Source organism: Oncorhynchus gorbuscha, linkage group LG17 (assembly GCF_021184085.1).
Source record: "Oncorhynchus gorbuscha isolate QuinsamMale2020 ecotype Even-year linkage group LG17, OgorEven_v1.0, whole genome shotgun sequence".
NCBI lineage: Eukaryota > Metazoa > Chordata > Actinopteri > Salmoniformes > Salmonidae > Oncorhynchus > Oncorhynchus gorbuscha.
In genome coordinates, this window is record NC_060189.1 from 56,494,643 (window position 1) to 56,517,482 (window position 22,840).

The 22,840-nt window shown below is 42.3% G+C and overlaps 1 protein-coding gene across 1 annotated transcript in view; it reads right to left on the bottom strand.

Moving 5' to 3' along the window:
- Window positions 1-22,840, bottom strand: part of LOC124001252 (rho GTPase-activating protein 10-like) — a 68,789-nt gene that overhangs the window by 18,769 nt on the left and 27,180 nt on the right. The window contains exons 4-18 of the mRNA XM_046307904.1: window positions 17,570-17,641; window positions 16,895-16,996; window positions 15,357-15,467; window positions 14,370-14,474; window positions 13,246-13,375; window positions 13,049-13,155; window positions 12,699-12,793; window positions 11,579-11,660; window positions 11,372-11,414; window positions 11,188-11,256; window positions 10,044-10,118; window positions 7,823-7,907; window positions 5,238-5,296; window positions 2,731-2,836; window positions 902-1,061 (exon numbers count right to left, since the gene is read on the bottom strand). Coding sequence (XP_046163860.1) covers window positions 902-1,061; window positions 2,731-2,836; window positions 5,238-5,296; window positions 7,823-7,907; window positions 10,044-10,118; window positions 11,188-11,256; window positions 11,372-11,414; window positions 11,579-11,660; window positions 12,699-12,793; window positions 13,049-13,155; window positions 13,246-13,375; window positions 14,370-14,474; window positions 15,357-15,467; window positions 16,895-16,996; window positions 17,570-17,641 — 1,401 coding nt within the window. The remainder of the gene's footprint in view (window positions 1-901; window positions 1,062-2,730; window positions 2,837-5,237; window positions 5,297-7,822; window positions 7,908-10,043; window positions 10,119-11,187; window positions 11,257-11,371; window positions 11,415-11,578; window positions 11,661-12,698; window positions 12,794-13,048; window positions 13,156-13,245; window positions 13,376-14,369; window positions 14,475-15,356; window positions 15,468-16,894; window positions 16,997-17,569; window positions 17,642-22,840) is intronic.

The following is a 22,840-nucleotide window of genomic DNA, read 5'->3' on the forward strand; positions in this document are numbered from 1 at the left end:
CAGAATGCATCATTTTCTAATTATGGATAGCCAGGAGCACACGCCAACAGACAATTTACAAATGAAACATGCATTTAGTGAGTCTACCAGATGAGAGGCAGTATGGATGACGTAAAGATGTTCTCTTGATAAGTGCGTGACTTGGACCATTTCTGTCCTGCTAAGCTTTCAAAATGTAACAAGTACTTTTGGGTGTCAGGGAAAATGAATGGAGTAAAAACTACATTATTTTCTAAGGAATGTAGTAAAGTAAAAGTTGTCAAAAATATCAATAGTAAAGTACAGATACCCCAAAAAACTATTTAAGTAGCAGGTTTATCTCTGGTCACCCCCAAAACCAATTCTTCCTTTGGCTGCTTCTCCTTCCAGTTTTCTACAAAAATCTCTGAAACTGGAAACACTTCTCCCTCACTAGCTTCAAGCACCAGCTGTCAGAGCAGCTCAGATTACTGCACCTGTACATAGCCAATCTATAATTTAGCCCAAACAACTACCTCTTCCCCTACTGTATTTATTAAGCTCCTTTGCACCCCAACATTTCTATCTCTACCTTGCACATACTTCCACTGCAAATCTACCATTCCAGTGTTTTACTTGCTATATTGTATTTACTTCGCCACCATAGCCTTTTTTTGGCTTGCCTTCACCTCCCTTATCTCACCTAATTTGCTCACACCGTATATAGACTTATTTTTCTACTGTATGTTTGTTTTACTCCATGTGTAACTCTTGTGTGTCGGACTGCTTTGCTTTATCTTGGCCAGGTCGCAATTGTAAAATGAGAACTTGTTCTCAACTTGCCTTCCTGGTTAAATAAATGTTTTTACTCGAGTACATTCCACCACTGCTCAGGAGTGCGTTCGGACATCTGTTTCGTTCAAGAGAAGAACCCAGCAGTTACCTTCTCGTGTTGCTCGATGAGGATCTCCACCACAATGTTCTGGAACTTGAGGTCCATGATGGCAGCCACAGTATCCTCCTGGGGCCTCATCAGAGTGGGACCAAACACCACACCCAGGTTGGCCACCGTCATCAGGTTCAACTTACTGTGGGCCGCCACACTGCATGGGGAGACCAGGGAGGATAACAATTCATGAATTCATAGACAAGGGATTTGGAGTGCTTTTCCCTGATGTTTAAAATGTTTTCCTTAGGGGGATACACACTTTAGAAGGCCTGTAAACTGAAGAATTCAGCTAGAAAATTCTAATTCGCTTTGAAGATCTGATTACTCCATGTCTGACAGCTTACTAACATCTGTCTGACAGTTTGCCAAGGAAGGAAGGTATTGCTACCACCTTGTTATGTCAGTCAGAGGTGTCTCAAACAGCATCTCTGGCTTGGCCTCATAGGTGTTAGCTAGAGTTCTTACTGACATCATTACCCAGTTCCTCACCACTTCATAGATTGTTCAAGAACATTGACCTTCCCTTCAAAATGAACTTTTTCAGTTGCATTTCAGCTGATTCACAGTAAGTGGACGCTAAGTTTTTTTTCTTTTTTCTAGGGCAGGAATTTTCACTTGACTTTAGAATGACCAAAAACTGCAGAGGTTAGACTCCCATTAGCCTTAAGCCAATTGCCAAAGCCAGTCTTACTGGGTTCCTCTGCACACAACGAAAAAAATCAGACAAGACTACAATTTACATACATTTAAAAACAATAGAAATGTAGTCTGCACCCGCATCTATCAGTTCCACATACGTCAGTACATACACACAACAAGTAGGTCACATGCAGGAGAGGCGTTGTGCCATGTGTTGCTGTATTTGTGTTTTTTAAACAGACGAATCAAGTGAATCAACTGTTCCGATTTTGGATCGTAAGAAATGTACGTTGTTCATAAGAAGTTAAGACAAATTAAATTCAAAGTCATATTAGACCGGTTAAGATATTCTCCTTAAAAAAGTATAAAATGACAAATTGTCATTCAGCAGAGTGATGGTTGAAATGCATGAAAGGGAGCCTTTGCAGACCTAAATATGTCACCGAGTGACAACCTTCCTTTATCACATCTCTCAAACCATTTCAGACAGCGATGTGAAATTTCAGCTTGCCTCTCTCCCTGCAGGACAAGCTCACACAGTCAAAACACACCCCACACACGCAGCCAATTTAAAAAATAAATAAATAAATAAACTCCAGTCGGAAGAATTTCATGCTGGATAATCCAAATTCAATTTCAATTGCTGCACTTAAATGCCTTTTTATTTCTACTCTGAGAACCCTGGGGCAGGTTCTCTAAGAAATAAGATCCTCCAGACTGATTGCCTAAGGGAACCAGGATTATATACTTATCTTCAATTTGCTACTATTTAGTTTGTCGTAAAAAAATAAAAGCGAGTTGCTGAGGTAAAACCTTGTAATGTTAGCAAAGATTATTTTGAAATCTCAGATCCTATCTCTGAAAGGGCGAGTTGTGTAACAGCTAGCGGTCCAGTTTGGAGAGAGGGGTATACCCAGAGGAGCGGGTGGGAAATGGAGGGAGCGGGCCATTTCATTAAAGGCAAAGAGAACTGTTGAAGAAGTTTAAACGTTTGACTACTATTGTGGAGGGTGCTGGGATGTTCTAAGACAGGGTGGGGAGGGAGTTCACTGCCTGCACTTAGTTGGAACAGAACATGAGAAAGGATTGATGGGGAGCGAGAGAGACACACAGAAGAGAGAAAGATGGGGGGGATGGAACAAGGACAGTGGAGAAAGAGTACGAGACCGAGGCTGCTAACTCACGTAGCCAGGTGTTTCAACAGTAGCCCCAGGACCAGACGGTTCTTCTCAGGCAGCTTGTGGACCAGGCAGTGGATGGCTTGGCTACGAGACTCTGGACTACCACCCTCTGTTTAAAAACAGGACAAACAAGGTTATTTGACAGCCGCTTACAGAAGTGCCATCATTTTATGTGGACCATGCGGGAATCAAACCCACAACCCAGGTGTTGCCAGCACCATGCTGTAGGAGTCACCTTTATTGCTCTGCAGAAATCCTGTTGATTCCAAATTGGTATTTAATGAAGGTAAAACTAAGTACATGTTATATGCATATGAATTATGCATATGTACTTTGGATGGAGCCCACATTGACCGTATCCAGATTTATAAATATCTGCGCAACTGTATTGACGAAAAGCTATTGTTCTAAAAGTATGTTGATGAGTTAGTTAAGGAATTGCGAATTAAAAGGTTTCTATAGGAGCAAGTCCTGCCTTCTGTTAAATAGCAGAAAACCAATGAGTATGTCAACATTCTGGTTATTGACTACAGTCTATGAATGCAGCTGCCACTGTATTGAAGCCATTGAATGCAGTTTATCACAGTGCATTGCACTAGTCTATAAAGCCCTCTTTGCATAAACCTCCACCACACCTCACTGTTAACCTTAAATATGTCTAAGTTACTAGACTCCGGGATGGCTAACCCTGGAGATCCCTTCAATCGCCACAGAGAAACTCAGCTTTTAGTTTTTTTTGCACCTCATGTGGAATGATATACAAATTCAGATGGACATTAGGAGGCTTTTTAAATGAAGAATGCGTTTTGTTGTTTGCGCATTCATTTATAGTGTAATGGATGTGTATATGTACAGTGTCATTTTTGTTGATTGATGTGTATGCAGGGCTCATCTGCGAAAGAGACTGGTCTCTTTTTACAATTGGAATCCACCAAAAACAGAACAAACATTTGTGCGTCATTACAGTGCTGTACGATACATTCCTTAGGGGGAGAGACTCCACAACAGAGAAACTGCACAGCATAGAACAAGAAGGATTTGGATTTCCCCGTGATAATCCATCCATAGACATTTTGGATTGAGCTGCAAGCGCTCTGGTGCAGTCAGATCTCACTCTGGATGGAGCGGTCACAGTAGGAGATGTGGAACCACCGACTCCGGATCTAGTCACTGGAGACAGGGTCGTCCGTTTTAAATATCGTCGGCAGCTCTAGTCAATATTGGTGCAGTTACAGTAAGGCAGGTAACAGAATGTGGAGACAACCATTTTTCTTCACTTAAAAAATGTATGCAAAACAAAATCAGATTATTTCTAAGTTAAACAAAGTACCACAACTCAATGCACAAGGACGACTTTGGAAATTGTTCACTGAAAAGGTTACAAAAATACATGTAGTTGAAGAACAGTGCAGATGCAAAGTTTGGTAACAGAATGACAGCAAAAAAGTCAGTTTAGCCCAGTACAAGCTACCATACAAGAAAACAACAGATGCGGTTTACATTGCCTTAAAATCAGCTAGTGTAGGCTACAACGAGTTGTTTCATATTTAAAAGAAAGCAGTAAAGGGTTAACAGCAAAAAAAAAAAAAAAGAGTATGGAGATGAAAAGCAAACTTCCTGTTTGACGCTGATATTAGACATGAGTGCATTTTGCCAGAGGATATGTAGGCTACTGTTGCTGGCTATAGAGAGATAGCTTTATACTACAGAAGCTACCGTGTAAATGGGTTGTGATAAAACCCACAAGATCATCCCTTAAACATTTCCTCACACACCCACACAGGCATCTGATGGCTACTGCCCACACACACACACACACAGAAACAGCCGGTGTGCACCCCCTCCCCCCATTACTATGGGAACGACACAAATTTGAAGGGAATAAAGCTTCTTAAGGATGCTGTCATCTTTCAGAAAATATTTATTGCTAATGCATTTCTGTACCTGCATTATGAGGGCATTGCAAACGGCTGATAAAAACACTCCATCGTGATCCAATTATGGGACTTGAGGGTAATTCATGTTAGGAGGATCACTCAGGACATGTCAGGCAGGCTATTGGAGTAAGATTATATAGGGAGAGAAATTTCATGTTTCTCTGTTCAAAGTCACTGGGCCATTTGAGGACATTAGTGTAGGATACTAGGATTTATAGTGTTTAACAGGTGGTAACATTTCCTTTAAGTTACCTTAATTGCAAAGAACCAAAGGTTACTTTAAAGGCAGATGAAGGTTGAATTAAAGTGTGTGTGTGTGATGAAGACATCTCTCGGTCACATGAAAGGCTTTATGGGTACATGCTGGGGCACTTTTACAGAGGAAAACAAGCATTTGTTTAGACTACAAGATGCAAAACATTCAAACTAGTTACGCTGGCATCCGTTTTCCATAGAACTACTGAGACAATGAAAATGATTCATAACCAACCCAACTACACTGGGACAATGATTTTTTTTTTTACATCTGTTTTGAGCAGAATTGTATTGAGAGTGAGGATGGCCCAAACTTACTTGCAGGGGAGATAAAGTCTTTGTAGAGTCCATAGGTCATCAGTGGCTCAGGAAGACTCCTAGAGAGAGACAGGAAAGAAAGAGAATGCATAAGAGAGCAAAAGTGAGAAGAGCGAGTAGAAGAAGTGGAGACCAAAAGAGAGAGCACAGAAAAGCAGGAGAATGGGGGGGGACAGAAATAGACGCAGCACTGTTTTATAGGGTCTGCACACAACAATGATTAATGTGGCCGTGTCGGGATGGAATTAGATGGCGCACCATGCCACAGTGAGATAACCAAGTTCTGAAGGTCCTTTCACGGTGCTGCACCAGGCCCTGTGCCAAGGCTACTTAGCCTCCCCTGAGGAACCAGAGCAGCAGGGGAGGAGAGAGGCTGACCCTCTGGCTCTGCAGCAGGCCAGAGGAAGACATATGGAGGATGGAGCTGCAAGACGATTTACAGTAAATCTACTGTCGCTACTGCAGACTTAAGCCTGTAATAAGGTTTCAGCTGACTCAATGGATGAGTTTAATTACATCATATGATTGGATGGTTTCCTAGATTGTTAGATTGCTTGTGTAAAAAAAAAGTTACACATTTTATCATATGACGTGCAATGTATAAATGACAGTCACATTAACAGCTGCAATATCTCAGTAGCAATCTAAATGTCTTAATTATAATTTATTGAGTGCTTATAAAAGTGTATTAATATGCATGGGTGAGTTGGAAATATCCCAACTCTCCCTGAGATACCATTGGAGAATGGGGCAGGGTCTGCCACTAACATAGACCCTGGAGAAATTATGGTTAAGTGCCTTGCTCAAGGGCACAGACAGATTTCCCATCCTGTCGGCTCGGGATTCAAACTAGCGACCTTTCGGTTACTTGCCTGACACTAATCCCAATGGCTGACTGTCAAGTTTCATTATGAAACAGGAAAAACTCCTTGACATAAACCAGAAAGGCAGTTCGCTGCCTGGGACCAAATCCATTTCTGCAGTCATGCAAATTTATAGCAATTTTTTATTGAACCTTTATTTAACGAGGCAAGTCAGTTAAGAACAAATGATTATTTACAATGATGGCCTACCCCAGCCAAACCCGGCGGACACTGGGCCAATTGTGCGCTGCCCTATGGGACTCCTGATCACAACCCAGGATCGAACCCGGGTCTGTAGTGATGCCTTAGACCACTTCGCCACTCGGGAGGCCAACGAGCATAGGAGTTGGCAAGAGCTCACAAACAGATCTGGGACCAGCCTGGGAGAGTTAGTCCCATGACCCACAGCAAGCAACATCAAAATACTTCCTGTAAGGGTTGCGGGCGGGCAGCAAAATCTGGCCAGTCACAACATAAGGTGCAGTGACTTCTGACCTGCTAGCCTATCAGAGGACAGACTGACACCAATTCAGTTCCCATGCTTTTACATTGACCAGCTAAAATCCTCTTTATTTATTGTTGTTCAATTGATGGAAAAATTGACTTGGCTCACTCAGTTTATTATTTAATAGGCTATATGGCAATTGCACTGGTGAACTTGCCAATCTTTTATAATTTAATTTTAATAACTAAACCTTTTACAGCACATGGAGGACTGAACAAGCGTAATGAACTAATTCCAAAACAAGTGCAGAAGAAAGTGTAACAGACTGGCATGGGTTAACGATAAGTTGGCTATAATTTTATTCAGTAAATCGCTCCATAACGAACCAAACCACTAACATCCCTTCAGTTTATGCAGCACTACAGAGTGCAAATATCACTCATTAGTTTCCATTGGACACCGTAATTGCATTGGTGTCAGAATATGCAGTGAGAGTTTGCTAACAGAACTTTGGCTTAGCTTTTAGGGTACATTTAACTAGTTACCTTGCAGATAATGTTTTTATTTCAAATCTAGGACTATCAGTTAAATGAATTGCTATTTGAAAAAGCAAGCAATAACTTAATCTATATAATCGATTGACACATCTTTGAACAAAAAAAAAAACAGGATTCCTTTAATATGTGGCATCCAACCTATTTTGAGTGATTGATTTGATCAGAGGAGAAACAATGACAGTAAAATCCCTAACAAGTTAATGTATTCATATCACTGCTTGGTTGTGTGGCGGTAAATTACAGTTAAAATACCTGCCACAGGACACCATTTTGTTTTTCACCTGGTCACCTAATCAATACATTCAAAGATGGATGATAAACTACCTGAAGCCAGGGATGCAGCTCTTCTTCCTAGAAAGTGGCCAAGACTCCCTACCAATTAAGTCTTAGGTCAACAACGGATTTCTTAGAACACACAGCGACTGAGAATAATGAAGTCAGAGAGACGGGGTTGGTTGATGAAGTGGATTGATTATGTGTCTGAATTTAAATGCATGGATGTCTATGCGGCAATGTGAATGTCCTGTTGCATTGCAGGAGTTGAGCTCCAGGAAATGATTTTATGCTTCTACCCCCGGAATAACTTCAAACTCAGACAACGACGAACAGTTATCATAAAGTTTCCACAGCTTGCTAATAAGACATAATAGCCGACATGAATACATAACCTAGCAATTATGTAGCTGACTGCAAGTGATTCATTCACAAAAGGATCCTTACCTCAAATACAGCTTTAGTGTGCTGGTGATTGTTTTCACATCCCAGTCCTCACACGTAGACAGATCCACATCGTTACTCTTCTCATCTGCAATATCAACAAATTATACAAAGCACCAATACTTTCTACTTTAGTAGAGTACACTCCAATTCCCATGATACAAAACAAGTTTAGGCTCAGGGTAAGTCAACTAGTGTATTGTAACTTAACCCTATGGTGAAGTGAATGGCTGCAAAGAAGCCAAAATATAAATAAAGTCAAATGTGTCTTATGTGGATAAAAGCAATGCAATAGTCTTGGAGCAATTCTGCCCAGTGGCGATTGCTGGCTGGCTTAAAGTATAGCCTTCTCACACTACAGAGTCAAACTGGACCGAGCCAGGCTTAACTATACTGGTCTGACCTGATGAATAATCCCCCAGTTGAGTGTGTTTGAGTCAGAGGTTGGTGCGAGGCCAAGCCCCAGGTCACCAGGAGGTCTCCAAGGGGTTAGACTTGGTGGGAGGTAGGTTGCTGCTCCGGGCCATTTATGTACTTCATTTGACTGTATTCCCTTCAGTACTAAAACCAGAAGGGCTGTGTTTATTTACCCACAGAACAGTGGCCTGTCCAACATCAACAGGCTGGACCAAATGTTTTCCTAGAAGGCCAACAGCCAAATGTGTGTGTACACAGCTACAGATGGTGGGAGAGTGGTGTGTGTGTCTTTTAGCTACTGTAATGCGGACATCAATATGAACTAACCCACATATACATCTGTTAGAGAACTTTGGACATGACTGACTACACTAGTAGTATCCATGTCCTTTTACCTCTATTCCCAGCAGTGAAATTAAGCTTTAGGAGTTCCGTCAATCCACTGTCAGAGATTTGTGAGCACAGTGGGAACATAATGTGATCCACTTCTGCTGTTTTGGCCTCGTTCTAACCCCTCCATTGAACTGGATTGTTTCCCTACATCTGGTCCAGTGAATTGTCAACTACACGCAGGGTGGCGATCTGGTCACGACTAACTGTAACCACCCCCCCCCCACTGATCGGACTCTGCCCATGTTAGTGGGTGAGATATGAAAGGAGGGGAGGGATGAAGTAAATCTAAAGGTTTTCTTCAGGGTCTCAGCCCGGTGCTGCGTTTTGTTAACCCACACATCATACACTGATTTGGCTGTTGGCGAAATGCTTGTGTTTCATGGTTAGCGTAACAAAATAAATGACTGGTGACCTAAATCTCAACTACCTCAGAGTTACCTGTGTCCATATGGTATTTGAAAGAAAACCGATACTAATTGAACCCAGTCTACACCAGCAGACAGTGTGCCAATGGGCTGTGAAGTAGGAGTCGGCAGGTTCAGGTGGAAAGTTTGGAGTGGGCTCCGGGACAGCCTGGTGGCAGACTGGGTTTGTTACCTTTCAGATTCAGAACACACAGATGGTGTCTAGAGAGGGCAGTCGTCGAGAGGGGTAAAGGTAAGAAAAGGGGGGGTAGAGGATAAAGAAAGGTGAGGGGGATAAAAGAATATTAGGTTGGTGGGGTAGAAAGAATAGGAGAAAGAGCGCAATAAATAACATTTTTGGGGGGCGGCGAGGAAATCAAATTTTCAGCTCCCGCTGAGCGACTCAAGTGAAGTCCCTGCAAGGATGGCCGGGTGCAGGCAGGAAGGGGGCCTCTCAGGCACCCCACGGCTATCTGAATGCCAATGCCGAACCAGCAGCACTTGTTGCACTCAGGCTTACATCGTCGTCTAAGTCCCAGTAAACCATTACTCGGAATACTACTAAGTATATCAAACAGGGTGCACAATGCCTACTGTATTCATTTAACTGTCCAGAGGTTCCAGATTTTTATGAAATATGACCTATAATTAATTACAATATGAGTGAAATCGTTTTCCTCCCATCACCAAAATGTTGATTTATTTTTTAAAGCAGCTTTTGTGTGTTGGAATGGTGTGGTCATACCCCAACAGAATGGTGTGGACTTATACCAGGCGTTAAAAAACAATGCAAGCAGACCGATTGGCCAGCTAATCCTACACAGGATGACATTGACAAAATAGCAGGCCTTTTTTTGTTGGAGATACAAGTTTGAGGTGGGATTTTAGTGTTTTTTCCTCAAATGTATGCTTTAGCCTCAAATATGAGTATAGGATGAGTCAACAGAATATTAACTTCAGTGATTTTCACTGGACAGTTACTTAAAGGGTGCTAAATGAGCATGTCTTACCGATCATTAGGCTAAGGAGCTTCTGGACTTTGGAGCTGACCCCCACCACTCTGTACAGGCCCTGGTCATTGATACCTGTCAACAGACAGTTTACATGCCCCTTATTAGCACAAACAATCATAAGAGGATGAATGGATCAAATTTGAAAATACAGTTTCTCAAATCAAAAGACTGGCTTCTTCACAGAGTGTACAAAATATTAAGGACACCTGCTCTTTCCATGACCAACTGACCAGGTGAAAGCTATGATCCCCTATTGATGTCACTTGTTAAATCCACTTCAATCAGTGTAGATGAAGGGGAGGAGAAATGTTAAAGGATTTTTAAGCCTGGAGTCAATTGAGACATGGATTGTGTATGTGTGCCATTCAGAGGGTGAATGGGCAAGACAAAATAGTGCCTTTGAATGGGGTATGGTAGTAGGTGCCAGGAGCACCGGTTTGAGTGTGTCAAGAACTGCAACACTGCTGGGTTTCTCACACTCAACAATTTCCTCTATCAAGGATGGTCCACCAGCCAACTGTGGGAAGCATTGGAGTCCACATCGGTCAGCATCCTTGTCGAATGCTTTCGACACCTTGTAGAGTCCATGCCTCAACGAATTGAGGCTTTCGGAGGGCAAAAGGGGGTGCAACTCAATATTAAGAAGGTATTCTTAATGTTTTGTACACTCAGTGTATATGTTGCCCCACTACCTGTAAACTATGAACAGTGGCCACAGCACAAGATATTACTGGATATTGGTCCAAGCCTGCCCTCATGTGTTAAAAGGGAGACATCACAACATTTCACAAAACCCTCTTTACCGCTCTACCCCAGGTGTGGCCAAACTTCAGAACGAGGGAGGTTTGAGTAAAAAAACAAAATTAGCACACCCATTGGCCACTCTTGAACCACAAACGTGATAGAAAGTATGTATAAATAACAGATTCATATGTTCAATTAACTGCCATAAATGGCTTTTAACATAAAATCAGTCCGGAAAAGAAATGCGCGGCCCTCGCCTGAAATTTGAAACCCCGATTCCCCCCACAGAGACAAAATGAATGCCCACCCCTGCTGTAGCCAGTCAGCTAACCTCAAAGTACACTTCTGTAGGCTTTATATTGCCTAGGCCTTCCATTGTCATCATGCATCGTCTTACCTCTCGTCTCAATGGCGTTGATGGCATTCTTCACAAATGACAATCCTACGTCATCTAGCTGTGCATCGACTGCAGAGTCATGACAACCGTTATTTAAATGATTCAAAAGTCATTTGAATTATCAGAGATTACATTATCACAGAAATGATTGAGATCAGGGGCTTCTAAATCATTGTATACTTACTTCCACGTTCTTTTGAATAGGTTTTACCCAAGTACTGCCCAGCCTGTAAAAAATGTATTATATGTAGCTTTCCACAGATCATTTGATATCCAAGACGGCACCACAAACCAAAAAAGACTTGTTGGCATTAATGTACCACTTTCATAGAATTTCAGTAGAGTTCAATAGACACTCCAGTGGAGCTGTCAGGATGATGTGGTTACTCACTGGTTCTTTCCCACCCATGGCGTGAATCCAGAACTTGTGGTCATCTTCCGACAACGACTGGACCGTTAGGACCGTTCCCGGTCTGGGAACAGAACACAACACACAAGTATTTATTGTAATAGCCTTGTGATTGTTTTCTTTAAATGGCGTGAGGGTTTGTTCTGTTTTTAATTATGGCAGCTGTATGACAAACTAATTTCACCCTTGGTGATTGTAAAGTACAGTCAATCTCATCTAATTCTCTGTCAGACTGAGCCTGGGGTTCCAACAAACTACTATTACTACTAAGTCAATTCATGTCTCTAAGATTGATCTAGAATCAGGCCTAAAATGTGCCCGAGGGGCTGGGCTCTTAAATTGCAAAATTACAGGAGTACCTGACCTTCATTTACCCTAGTTTTTAATAATAGGCTACCACATCAGGCTAACCCTAACCTGTTGCACTCAGATACCAAATACCTTACATCTGCAGGCTGACAAGCAGGCACCGGGAGTGCAACACACATTTCAAACCCTCTAAGCTTGCGGGTTGCGGTTGCTAATAATACCCCAGACAGAATAGCAGTTTGGTTCAGCAGAGTGACATAAAGAGCCATATCTATCGCAACCAAGTGTAGCAGAGGAGCATAGAGAATCCTCTCAGCTATGTGGAGGGGCCATCTTCCATGACAAATCCTCTCCAACCCAATCCTGTGTTAGAGCTGCCCTCTAGCCCCTCAGCTCTACTGTACACAGGACCTGTGTGGAGCGAAGGCTTCAAGCAGAACTGTTAAATGGGGAGTGTTACTGTGTATTTGGGAAGGCTGCCAACAGTGCATGAATAAGCTACAAGCGTGGCAATGTAATCACATTTTCCAGGTCTAATGGCAGACCTCGCCCCCTCTCCCCCCCCCCACCCTAGATGGTACTGACCAACCCCCCCCCTGGTTTATGTACTAAATGTATGAGTCAATGACTTCTGGTGATCTTGAGGGGAATCCATCTAAAAATCCCCCTCATTTCCTAGATGAGACGAGATACTTTAACAGGTGGTTGTGGAAAGTTTGTCTTACCACAGAGAACACATGATGACTGAAGTGATTGAGAAGTGTAATGGGTGTAGTGCGACGCGACGACATACCGGTCTGTGATTTCTATATCGAGACAGAACCGCCTGTCCAGCATGTCTGTGGTTTTGCGGACACAAGACTTAAGGGTGACCGACTCAGTCTCGCCCTGAGGGAGAGAATCACTGTTCAGAGAGCCTGTTCTGATGGCAAGAAAGAGAGTTGTTCCTCATAAAATGACTACAGTCTGCACTTTTAATGCGGGTTTCAATGGTAATTATCGATTTGACAAATTATGACTTCATAGATGTATTTGAATAGGGATGGATACACACATTGAATAATCAGTCAATTGATGTGATACTTTGACCACACTCTGTATAGCTTCCAAAACCTGTCTTTGATTGTATGGGTCACGACTCACCATCTTTCCTCCTGACCTGTGGTCAAAGGTGACCATGTGTAGGATTTTCTGTTCCTTCACAAACGTACAGTAACGCTTCACCCAACTGGAACCAAAAGGAGGGGGCCCTGGGGACGAGAACACACATTTCATTGGAACACAACCAGTTGAAAACTGCCCTCCCCTCTTGGACACACGAGTCATTCCTCTATCCTTACGTTTCTCCTGGACGTAGAGGTATCCTTCGCTGCTGATGGGGCTGGTCTGTCTGTACTCCTGGGGAACCTCCCTTATCCTCTTCATCAGTTCAAACACCTCCACCCGGGTGCCCTCAAACCGACTCCGTGTCTATATGGGGGGGGGGGTCTTGTTACTATCGGGTCAAGCGGCAAAGCAACTTCTCTCCAAACTGATGATGAACCCCAACCTTGTCTACTCCCCTAATCTTAAACTTAACCCTAACCTTAAATTAAGGTTAATTGTTTTTCTTTTGTCAAGTTTCACAATGTAGTACATTGACTACATGGAGACACCCAAGGAAGGAAGACACCCCTTGTGACCCTAGCTAAAATAGTCATGCAGGGGTCAATCACACAATGCAAAGCCACTGGAAAATAAAATCTGCAGATCTCCCATTGGAGTGTGAGTGAAAGTGAAAGCTTGGGGTCAAAGAACATAATCAAAACACTAAGACTAACCAAACACCATTAACAATAGTGTGAGTGAGTCAAAAGGAAAAAAAACCTCAAGTACCTAGGGAAAGTCCCACTAGAAGCAGATCAACGTTATAGATATATGAGCAAACGTTCAAATGTAGGATATGTATAACATGGGGTGTATGTACAGTTTTTGTGATGAGTGTGTAATCTATAGTATTTAGAGCAATACTCTGTGTACATGTCCCTCTAGGACAAAAACTGATTATAATTCTAAAATTGATGGAAATGATCACCTCATTTAAAATGTTTGTCATTTAGCAGATACTTATATCAGGAACAATTAAGGTGACATGCTCTGCTCACAGACAAATGCCACATACCTACCTATATTTACACAACTTGGTACAAGGATGTCAGTATACTGTATGAGACTGGTTAAAAATGTAATCCTTAATGGTTAAAAAAAACATGTAAGACTGGGCTATTACGACAAAAGTTAGTGCAAAACACCCCTCCCACCAGACATCATTGCATGCTCGATAGAATAGCCGAATCTGCACTGCAGAAATGTTGACTAAAAACAACAAAGGTTCTGGGGGAGACAGTGGCGCTGTTTCCCCTTATGGGGGATTCAATCTTTAAATAGAAATCTAATAAGACCTGGATGATGACTAAGGTCTCACATTTTGTATATTGATCTGTAAGGCTTTCTTGTAGTGGTTAAAGTCATTGGCCAGCTCAAATCCCTGGTGGTAGAATGTGAACACTGTCTGAAAGAACGCCAGCATCTGGGGAGAGAAAGAACATGGGACACGAGTGTATAAATTACATTTATTTTAATGCATTATAACCTGGGGCCGTCAACACTTTTCACATTGTTTCTCAGGTTTACAGGGAATGAAGACTTTCATCTTATTTTTCACACTCACTTTCAGGGCTGGTTTATAAACACACTTCATTTGACTGCTCGGGAACCTATATAAAACACTAACTGTAGTGTACACTACTTTATGGAGCACCAAGTTAATGAGCACTGTAAAAGAGAACTGCTGACCAGGCTAGACAAGTACTAAAGGTGCATTCGCCAGCAGTTCATTCACTCATTGGCTCCAAATTTCATGATGCAAAACTTGTCATACTGGCTGTGTTTCTGCCTGCTTGAACGCTGAACAGCTTTTTAAAAATCACTCAGATATACAAATACAATGTAACAATAAAATAAAATGGGTGAATATTTCCTTTAAGGCACATTGGGAGTACAACATAGACAGAGTGTACAAAACATGAAGAACATGACAGACTGACCAGGTGAACCTATGATCCCTTAGAGGTCACAAGTTAGATCCACTTTAAAATCAGTGCAGATGAAGATCCGGGGACTGATTAAAGGCTCGAGACATGGATTGTGTATGTGTGCAATTCAGAGGGTGAATGGGCAAGAGAAAAGACTGAAGTGCCTTTGAATGGGGTCTGGCTGTAGTTTGTGTCGAACTAAAACGCTAGCGCATTTCACACGCTCAACAGTTTCCTGTGTGTATCAACAATGGTCCACCACCCAAAGGACATCCAGCCAGCTTGACAACTGTGGGTTGTGCAAACAATATTAGGAAGGAGTTAATGTTTTGTCCACCTGGTGTAGAGTGTATGATTATGTATTTTCTAACACTCACTGGCTCCACACAGTCAAACTTCTTCCTCTCCTGGATCTCCTGCAGTTTGCACACGTAGTCCAGAGACTCCTCCTGGAAGTGCTGTCTAATGGTCTCCACCTGGCTGTCCGCCTGCACAACAGAGGACAGAGAGAAAGCGAGAAAATGTCTGCGTTATTATACAGTACAGTCAGGTGTACACAGAGAGATAGAGAACACAGCCTAGCTTCAGCTGTACTGGATTCCCAGACAGACCGAGAAAGTATGAGCTATGAGAAAGTCTGAAGGGCTAAGACACTGATGACATGTGGTGTATGACAGCCCCCCCCCCCTCAAAAAAAAAGTGACCAATCAACTGGCGAGTATCGTTTGGTCGACTAATAAGCTAATTGATTAGGCTATATGGTTTGTTGACTGGATCTTCACAACATCCCAGTATTCAATGTTATTTACCCCTTTATTGTAGGATGTTCAATATGTTATTGTATTCAATCCAGTGCATCAGTTTCCATTAGCGGCTGGTAGTTTTTCCCCTGAGTGCCATAGGTCGGGCCTGTGCTTCGGGCCTGTGCTTCGGGCCCGTCACATGACAAGTGTACAGTATGACATCAGATTAGTTGAGTTTAGACTGTGCCTCGCGGCTATGGACACACACATACACACATTCTACTGTGCCCTGATTACAATCTCTGTTCCAAACACAGAACCCTGGGGTCTGTTCAGGAGGGTATCACAACACAGAAATGTAATGCATATAACAGATTGGCTCTCAGGTATAATTTGGAATCGTGTCAGCTCTCTTCACATTTCTAGCTGAAATGTTCAGAAAGTTTAATCTCATTGAATATACCACAAGAGTCAGTGAGGGAACAGAACAGTTCCCACAAGGGAAATCTATAGGATACAAAATCATTTGTGAAGGGAAGTTTAGGTTATATTACATAGACATGCAGTCTGGTACTAGATTGTGTAAGGTACTATATGGTAAGTTTAGTATACCCGTACAAAGGATAGCTCCACAAGCCTTCACAGTGAAATGCATATAAACTACAATGATAACCAAAAAGGTTTGTTTTTCCATTACCAACCCCAATATAATCCACACTAGGTCTGTAAAGCTTGATACTGTATCTGCAATCTCAGGGTGTCTTGAGGCGCTCCAAAAGCTACTGCCTCAGAGGTACGACCTTAGTGGCTAGTATAGAAACACTGAACATGACTTCCCTTTCAGAGCAGGAAAAAGAAACTCATCCGTACTCTAACCCTAGGCCTGTGGACACTCACACCGCTCCACACACTTCAGCGCTACAGATGAGACAAGATGTCACCCTATCCCCTACCGTGTATAGGTCTCTGGTCAAAAGTAGTGCGTTATACAGGGAATAGGGTGCTATTTGAGAAACATCCCATGGGTCAGGATTTAGGAACTTCTCCGTAAGCAAATATTCTTTCCAGCCATTTTGGGGTTGGGAAGATGTTAAGGCCCGTCTTTTTGGCCCGTTTTCCATTTTCCGTCAATATACGCACGAGAGTGAGGGTAAAAGTATTAAACAAAGTACCTCCTGTAGCTGCGGTTCCTTCTTCTTTGCTGACATGTTCAAAAGCTTTTCCAAGGAGCTGTAGTACTTCTCAGTTTCCTTCTCATACTTCTTCCTTTCCGCCTTAAAAGGGCATAGCATAGAGGAACAGATTGAGAAAGAGCGTGGTAAGAGATGAGAGAAGTGAGCAGGACAAACGTCATCTTAATATTGCATTAGTTTCACTGACCAAAGGAATGTTCAGAACATGATATCAAGAGGTACACATTACAATTAAAAGGGGATTTTGATAAAAGATACTGTCTAATACCCTTTTCACATTACTGTGCTGACCCAAAACGTACTTATCTGGCTCTGATATTTTCATTTCACATTTCTCTTTCAAGCTTGGTTTCTGCAACTATGGTGGATGCACAACCAGGCCAGGGCAGTACAGCTTGGTTTCTGCAACTATGGGGATGCACAACCAGGCCAGGGCAGTACAGCTTGGTTTCTGCAACTATGGGGATGCACAACCAGGCCAGGGCAGTACAGCTTGGTTTCTGCAACTATGGGGATACACAACCAGGCCAGGGCAGTACAGCTTGGTTTGGCTCAGTGTTGAGAAAAGGGTATTACTTTATAGCACACAGGATTGTGCTTGTATGAGCTCATTAACAAGTAGACTGAATTAAGCAGTGGCATATGATAGAGTACCTTGGCTGAGCCCAGTTGCTCTTTTCTGAACTTCTCCAGCGGTTTCATTAGCGTTTCTGTAATATTCCTCATCTGAGAGAGCAAGAGATGATAAGACATGACCATATTAGGACATTCCACAAAAGTGTTTCATTTATTCACAGGTAGTGTGTTACGCTGGACTTATACTCTACTAGGCATTCTATGTAGATGCTCCACAAGCTCATGGAGATTTCAGTGCATGCCAGAATTTCTATCATTACGGAAGAATCAGTGACGTATTGCCAAGACGACCGTTTGAGTGTAAACCCAGCCTAAGAGGCGGCAGGTAGCCCAGCAGTTAGTGAAAAAGGACAAATAGGCACCGTCCGATTTGACATAACATTCCAATGGAAAGCCAAAGGTCACAATACTTGCAGAGGGTTAATGACAGCATAAAGTCAGTGAAAGTTGCCTGTTGTTGTATATCTTTTTACAAGCATCCACAACACATTCAAGTACACTAGTCCCACAGCCACATGACAGCTGGAAATCAACAGCGCTGTCCTATTGATCACTCGCCCTGCCATATCTCCCCCTCTCTGAATCATACCTACCTCCCTCTCTGCTAAAGGTCCTGTTGCTGGGGGTCATGACCATGTAAAAGGACCCATGAGCACCAACATGTGAAGCTCAAAGGAACATGTCAAATTTGGTGTCAAATCAAAAGCTAGAGTTCTATATTTTTTGTTGTTGAAATCAAGGCATATATACTTTGTCAACCATTTTCCCATCCAAAGAATTGATTAAGCAAAGGGTTTTGATTTCTGGTTTTCTTAAGGTATTAGAAATACATAAAAACAGTATAATGTTGAATTAAAGTAAAGACCCCTGCCATCTAATATCAATACATATTTTGGAGAAAGAACTCTGCCTTCTGTAAGTTTAAGAAACTTTGCCTCTCATATCTTTCAAATTTCTCTCCCTCAAGGATCAGAAGTCAAGGTAGGCCTATCAATTGTTTATGAAATATGAGCAATAACTATAATTGAATTGGCACAAATGGAAAATCATAGTAGTCACTAATCAGAGTTGGGTTCAGAAGTGTGGACAGCACAGTAGAGTACAGTACACTGCAGAGAACAAGAGTTGAACACACTATAATGTACACTACTCACTGAACTCTATGGAGGGTAAACACATTAGGAACACGTTCCTAATATTGAAATGCACCTTTTTTTTCACTCAGAACAGCCTCAATTCATTGGGGCATGGACTCTACAAGGTGTCCAAAGCGTTCAACAGGGATGCTGGCCCATGTTGACAACAATGCTTCTTGCAGTTGTCTCAAGTTGGTTGGTGGACCATTTTTGATACACACGGGAAACTGTTGAGCGTTATAAAAATAACAGCAGCGTTGCTGTTCTTGACGAACTGGTGCGCCTGTCACCAACTGCCATTTCCAGTTCAAAGGCACTTAAATATTTTGTCTTGCCCATTCACCCTCTGAATTGCACACACACAATCCATCTCTCAAGTAGTCTCTTTAATCCATCTCCTCCACTTTATCTACACGAGAAGTCGACAGATGATTTTTCAACGTCAATACAGATTATTGGAGGACCAAAAAAGCCAACGCCGATTAAAAAAAGTAAAAAAAAGCCGATTTTTACTTATTTATAATAATGACAATTACAACCATACTGAATGAACACTTATTTTAACTTAATATAATACTTCAATAAAATCAATTTAGCCTCAAGTACATAATGAAACATGTTCAATTTGGTTTAAATAATGCAAAATCCAAGTTGGAGAAGAAAGTAAAAGTGCAATATGTGCCATGTAAGAAAGCTAACGTTTCAGTTCCTTGCTCAGAACATATAAAAGCTGGTGGTTCCTTTTAACATGAGTCTTCAATATTCCCAGGTAACTTGTTTTAGGTTGTAGTTATTATTGGAATTACAGGACTATTTCCCTCTATACCATTTGTATTTCATTAACCTTTGACTATTGGATGTTCTTATAGGCACTTTAATATTGCCAGTGTAACAGTATAGCTTCCGTCCCTTTCCTTGCTCCTCCCTGGGCTCGAATCATCAACACAATGACAACAGCCATCATTGAAGCAGCGTCACCCATGCAGAGCAAGGGGAACAACTACAAGAAGGCTCAGAGCGAGTGACGATTGAGACGCTACTAGCGTGTGCCAACTAGCTAACCTTTTCACTTTGGTTACACCAGCCTCATCTCGGGAGTTAATAGGCTTGAAGTCATAAACAGCGCAATGCTTGACGCACAACGAAGAGCTGCTGGCAAAATGCACGAAAGTGCTGTTTGAATTCATGTTTACACGCCTACCACCGCTCAGTCAGATACTTGTATGCTACGTCAGATTATATGCAACGCAGGACATGCTAGTTAATATCTAGTAATATCAACCATGTGTAGGTAACTAGTGATTATGATTGATTGTTTTTTATAAGATAAGTTTAATGCTAGCTAGCAACTTACCTTACTGCATTCGCGTAACAGGCAATCTCCTTGTGGAGTGCAACGAGAGAGGGGCAAGTCGTTATTGCGTTGGACTAGTTAATTGTAAGTTTGCAAGATTGGATCCCCCGAGCTGACAGTGAAAATCAGTCGTTCTGCCCCTGAATAAGGCAGTTAACCTACCGTTCCTAGGCCGTCATTGGAAATAAGAATGTGTTCTTTAACCGACTTGCCTAGTTAAATAAAGAACACAAATAAAATAGGCAAATCTGCGCCCAAAAATACAGATTTCCGATTGTTATGGAAACTTTGAAATCGGCCCTATTAAATAGGCCATTCTGATTAATCGGTCGACCTCTACACGAATTGATATTTTGACCAATCACAGATGTTTTTGCATCAAAGCTGACCTGATTGGTCAAAAGACCAATTAGTGAAGAAAATGTCAGAATTGGGATGCCTCTAAATGCAGCCAGACATCTAAGATGGGTTCAGATTTGATCTTGTTTGGGGGCAGAGCTCATTAAAATAATAGCCAGCGTGTAGAATAGGATATTGCATATTTATACATTTCTGTACCTAGTTAGGATACATCACCATGAAGAGAATAACATTCATATCCATAGTTCATTTCTGGGTAGTACAGCTCAGGGACCCATGACAAAATTCAGTTTCCGCAATTCCACTTACTGTAGTTCAATAACCAAAAGAGATTCTCAAAGTCAATGTGTCATGTCATAGCTGACACTATTTTTGCAAACATCATTGAATCTTAATTCGGAGCAGCTATTTAAGAGTTTTGGGAAACCGTGGACCCAAACATTGCATCTGCAGTTTTTCCAGTAAATGTGTTTTTGTAAAATGTTCAGTGTATATTGTTAAAAGTAGTACTTGTGAATAGAGTTATGGTTTGTTAAACTTTGAAATCAAGTTTGGCATACATTTTAAGTGAAAAATCGGAGTCTCGGCGCAAGTCCGTTACCGTGGAATTGCCCTGGGTTGATAGACAGGAAGGCTACTACTCTGCAGGCTACTATCCAGGTCTGTACCCAAACAATTAGAAATTCTACTTTAAAAAATTCGCCTCTCATCGTTGCCGCTTGCGATAGACCACCCTCTTCCCCCAGCTGTGCTCTGGACACCGTATGTGAACTGCTTGCCCCCGTGATATCAAACTTTTCAGGGAAGTTAGGAACAATATACACAGGCAGTTAGAAAAGCCAAGGCTAGCTTTTTCAAGCTGAAATTTGCTTCCTGAAACACAAAAACTCAAAAAGGACACTAAAGTCCATGGAGAATAAGAGCACCTCCTCCCAGCTGCCCACTGCACTGAGGATAGGAAATTCTGTCACCACTGATGAATCCACTATAATTGAGAACTTCAATAAGCATTTTTCTACGGCTGGCCATGCTTTCCAACTGGCTACCCCTACCCCGGTGGTCAACAGCACTGCACCCCCCCACAGCAAATCGCCCAAGCCTTCCCCATTTCTACGAAATCCAGTCAGCTGATGCTCTGAAAGAGCTGCAAAATCTGGACCACTACAAAAATCAACCAGGCTAGACAATCCGGACCCTTTCTTTCTAAAATGATCTGCCGAAATTACTGTAACCCCTATTACTAGTCTGTTCAACGTCTTTCGTGCCGTCCGAGATTCCCAAAGATTGGAAAGCAGCCGGTCAGGGGGGGGGGCGACAACGACACACACTCAAACTGCTACAGACCTATATCCATCCTACCCTGCCCTTCTAAAGGTCTTTGGAGGGCCTGTTGTCCGGGCCTCTGGCAGTCTACGGGGGGTGCCACAGGGTTCAATTCTTGGGCCGACTCTTCTCTGTATACATCAATGTCGTCGCTCTTGCTGCTGGTGAGTCTCTGATCCACCTCTACGCAGACGACACCATTCTGTATTCTTTTGGCCCTTCTTTGGACATTGTGTTAACTACCCTCCAGATGAGCTTCAATGCCATACAACTCTCCTTCCGTGGCCCCCAACTGCTCTTAAATACAAGTAAAACTAAATGCATGCTCTTCAATCAATCGCTGCCTGCACCTGCACACCCGTCCAGCATCACTACTCTGGACGGTTCTGACTTAGGTATTTGTAGTTGTCCTCATATTCTAGGTGTCTGGTTAGACTGTAAACTCTCCTTCCAGACTCACATTAAGCATCTCCAATCCAAAATTATATCTAGAATTGGCTTCCTATTTGGCAACAAAGCATCCTTCACCCATGCTGCCAAACATACCCTCGTAAAACTGACCATCCTACAGATGCTTGACTTCAGCGATGTCATTTACAAAATAGCCTCCAATACCCTACTCAACAAATTGGATGCAGTCCATCACAGTGCCATCCGTTTTGTCACCAAAGCCCCATATATTACCCACCACTGTGACCTGTACACTCTTGTCGACAAAGCCACTAGTTCCTGGTCATCTACAAGACCCTGCTAGGTAAAGTCCCCCCTTATCTCAGTTCGCTGGTCACCATAGCAGCACCCACCCGTAGCACACGCTCCAGCAGGTATAGCTCACTGGTCACCCCCAAAGCCAATTCCTCCTTTGGCCACCTCTCCTTCCAGTTCTCTGCTGCCAATGAATTGGAACGAACTACAAAAATCTCTGAAACTGGAGACACTTATCTCCCTCACTAGCTTTAAGCACCAGCTGTCAGAGCAGCTTACAGATCACTGCACATAGCCCAAACTACTACCTCATCCCCTACTGTATTCATCTTGCTCCTTTGCATCCCACTATTTCTACTTTGCACATTAATCTACTGCAAATCTACTATTCCAGTGTTTTAATTGCTATAT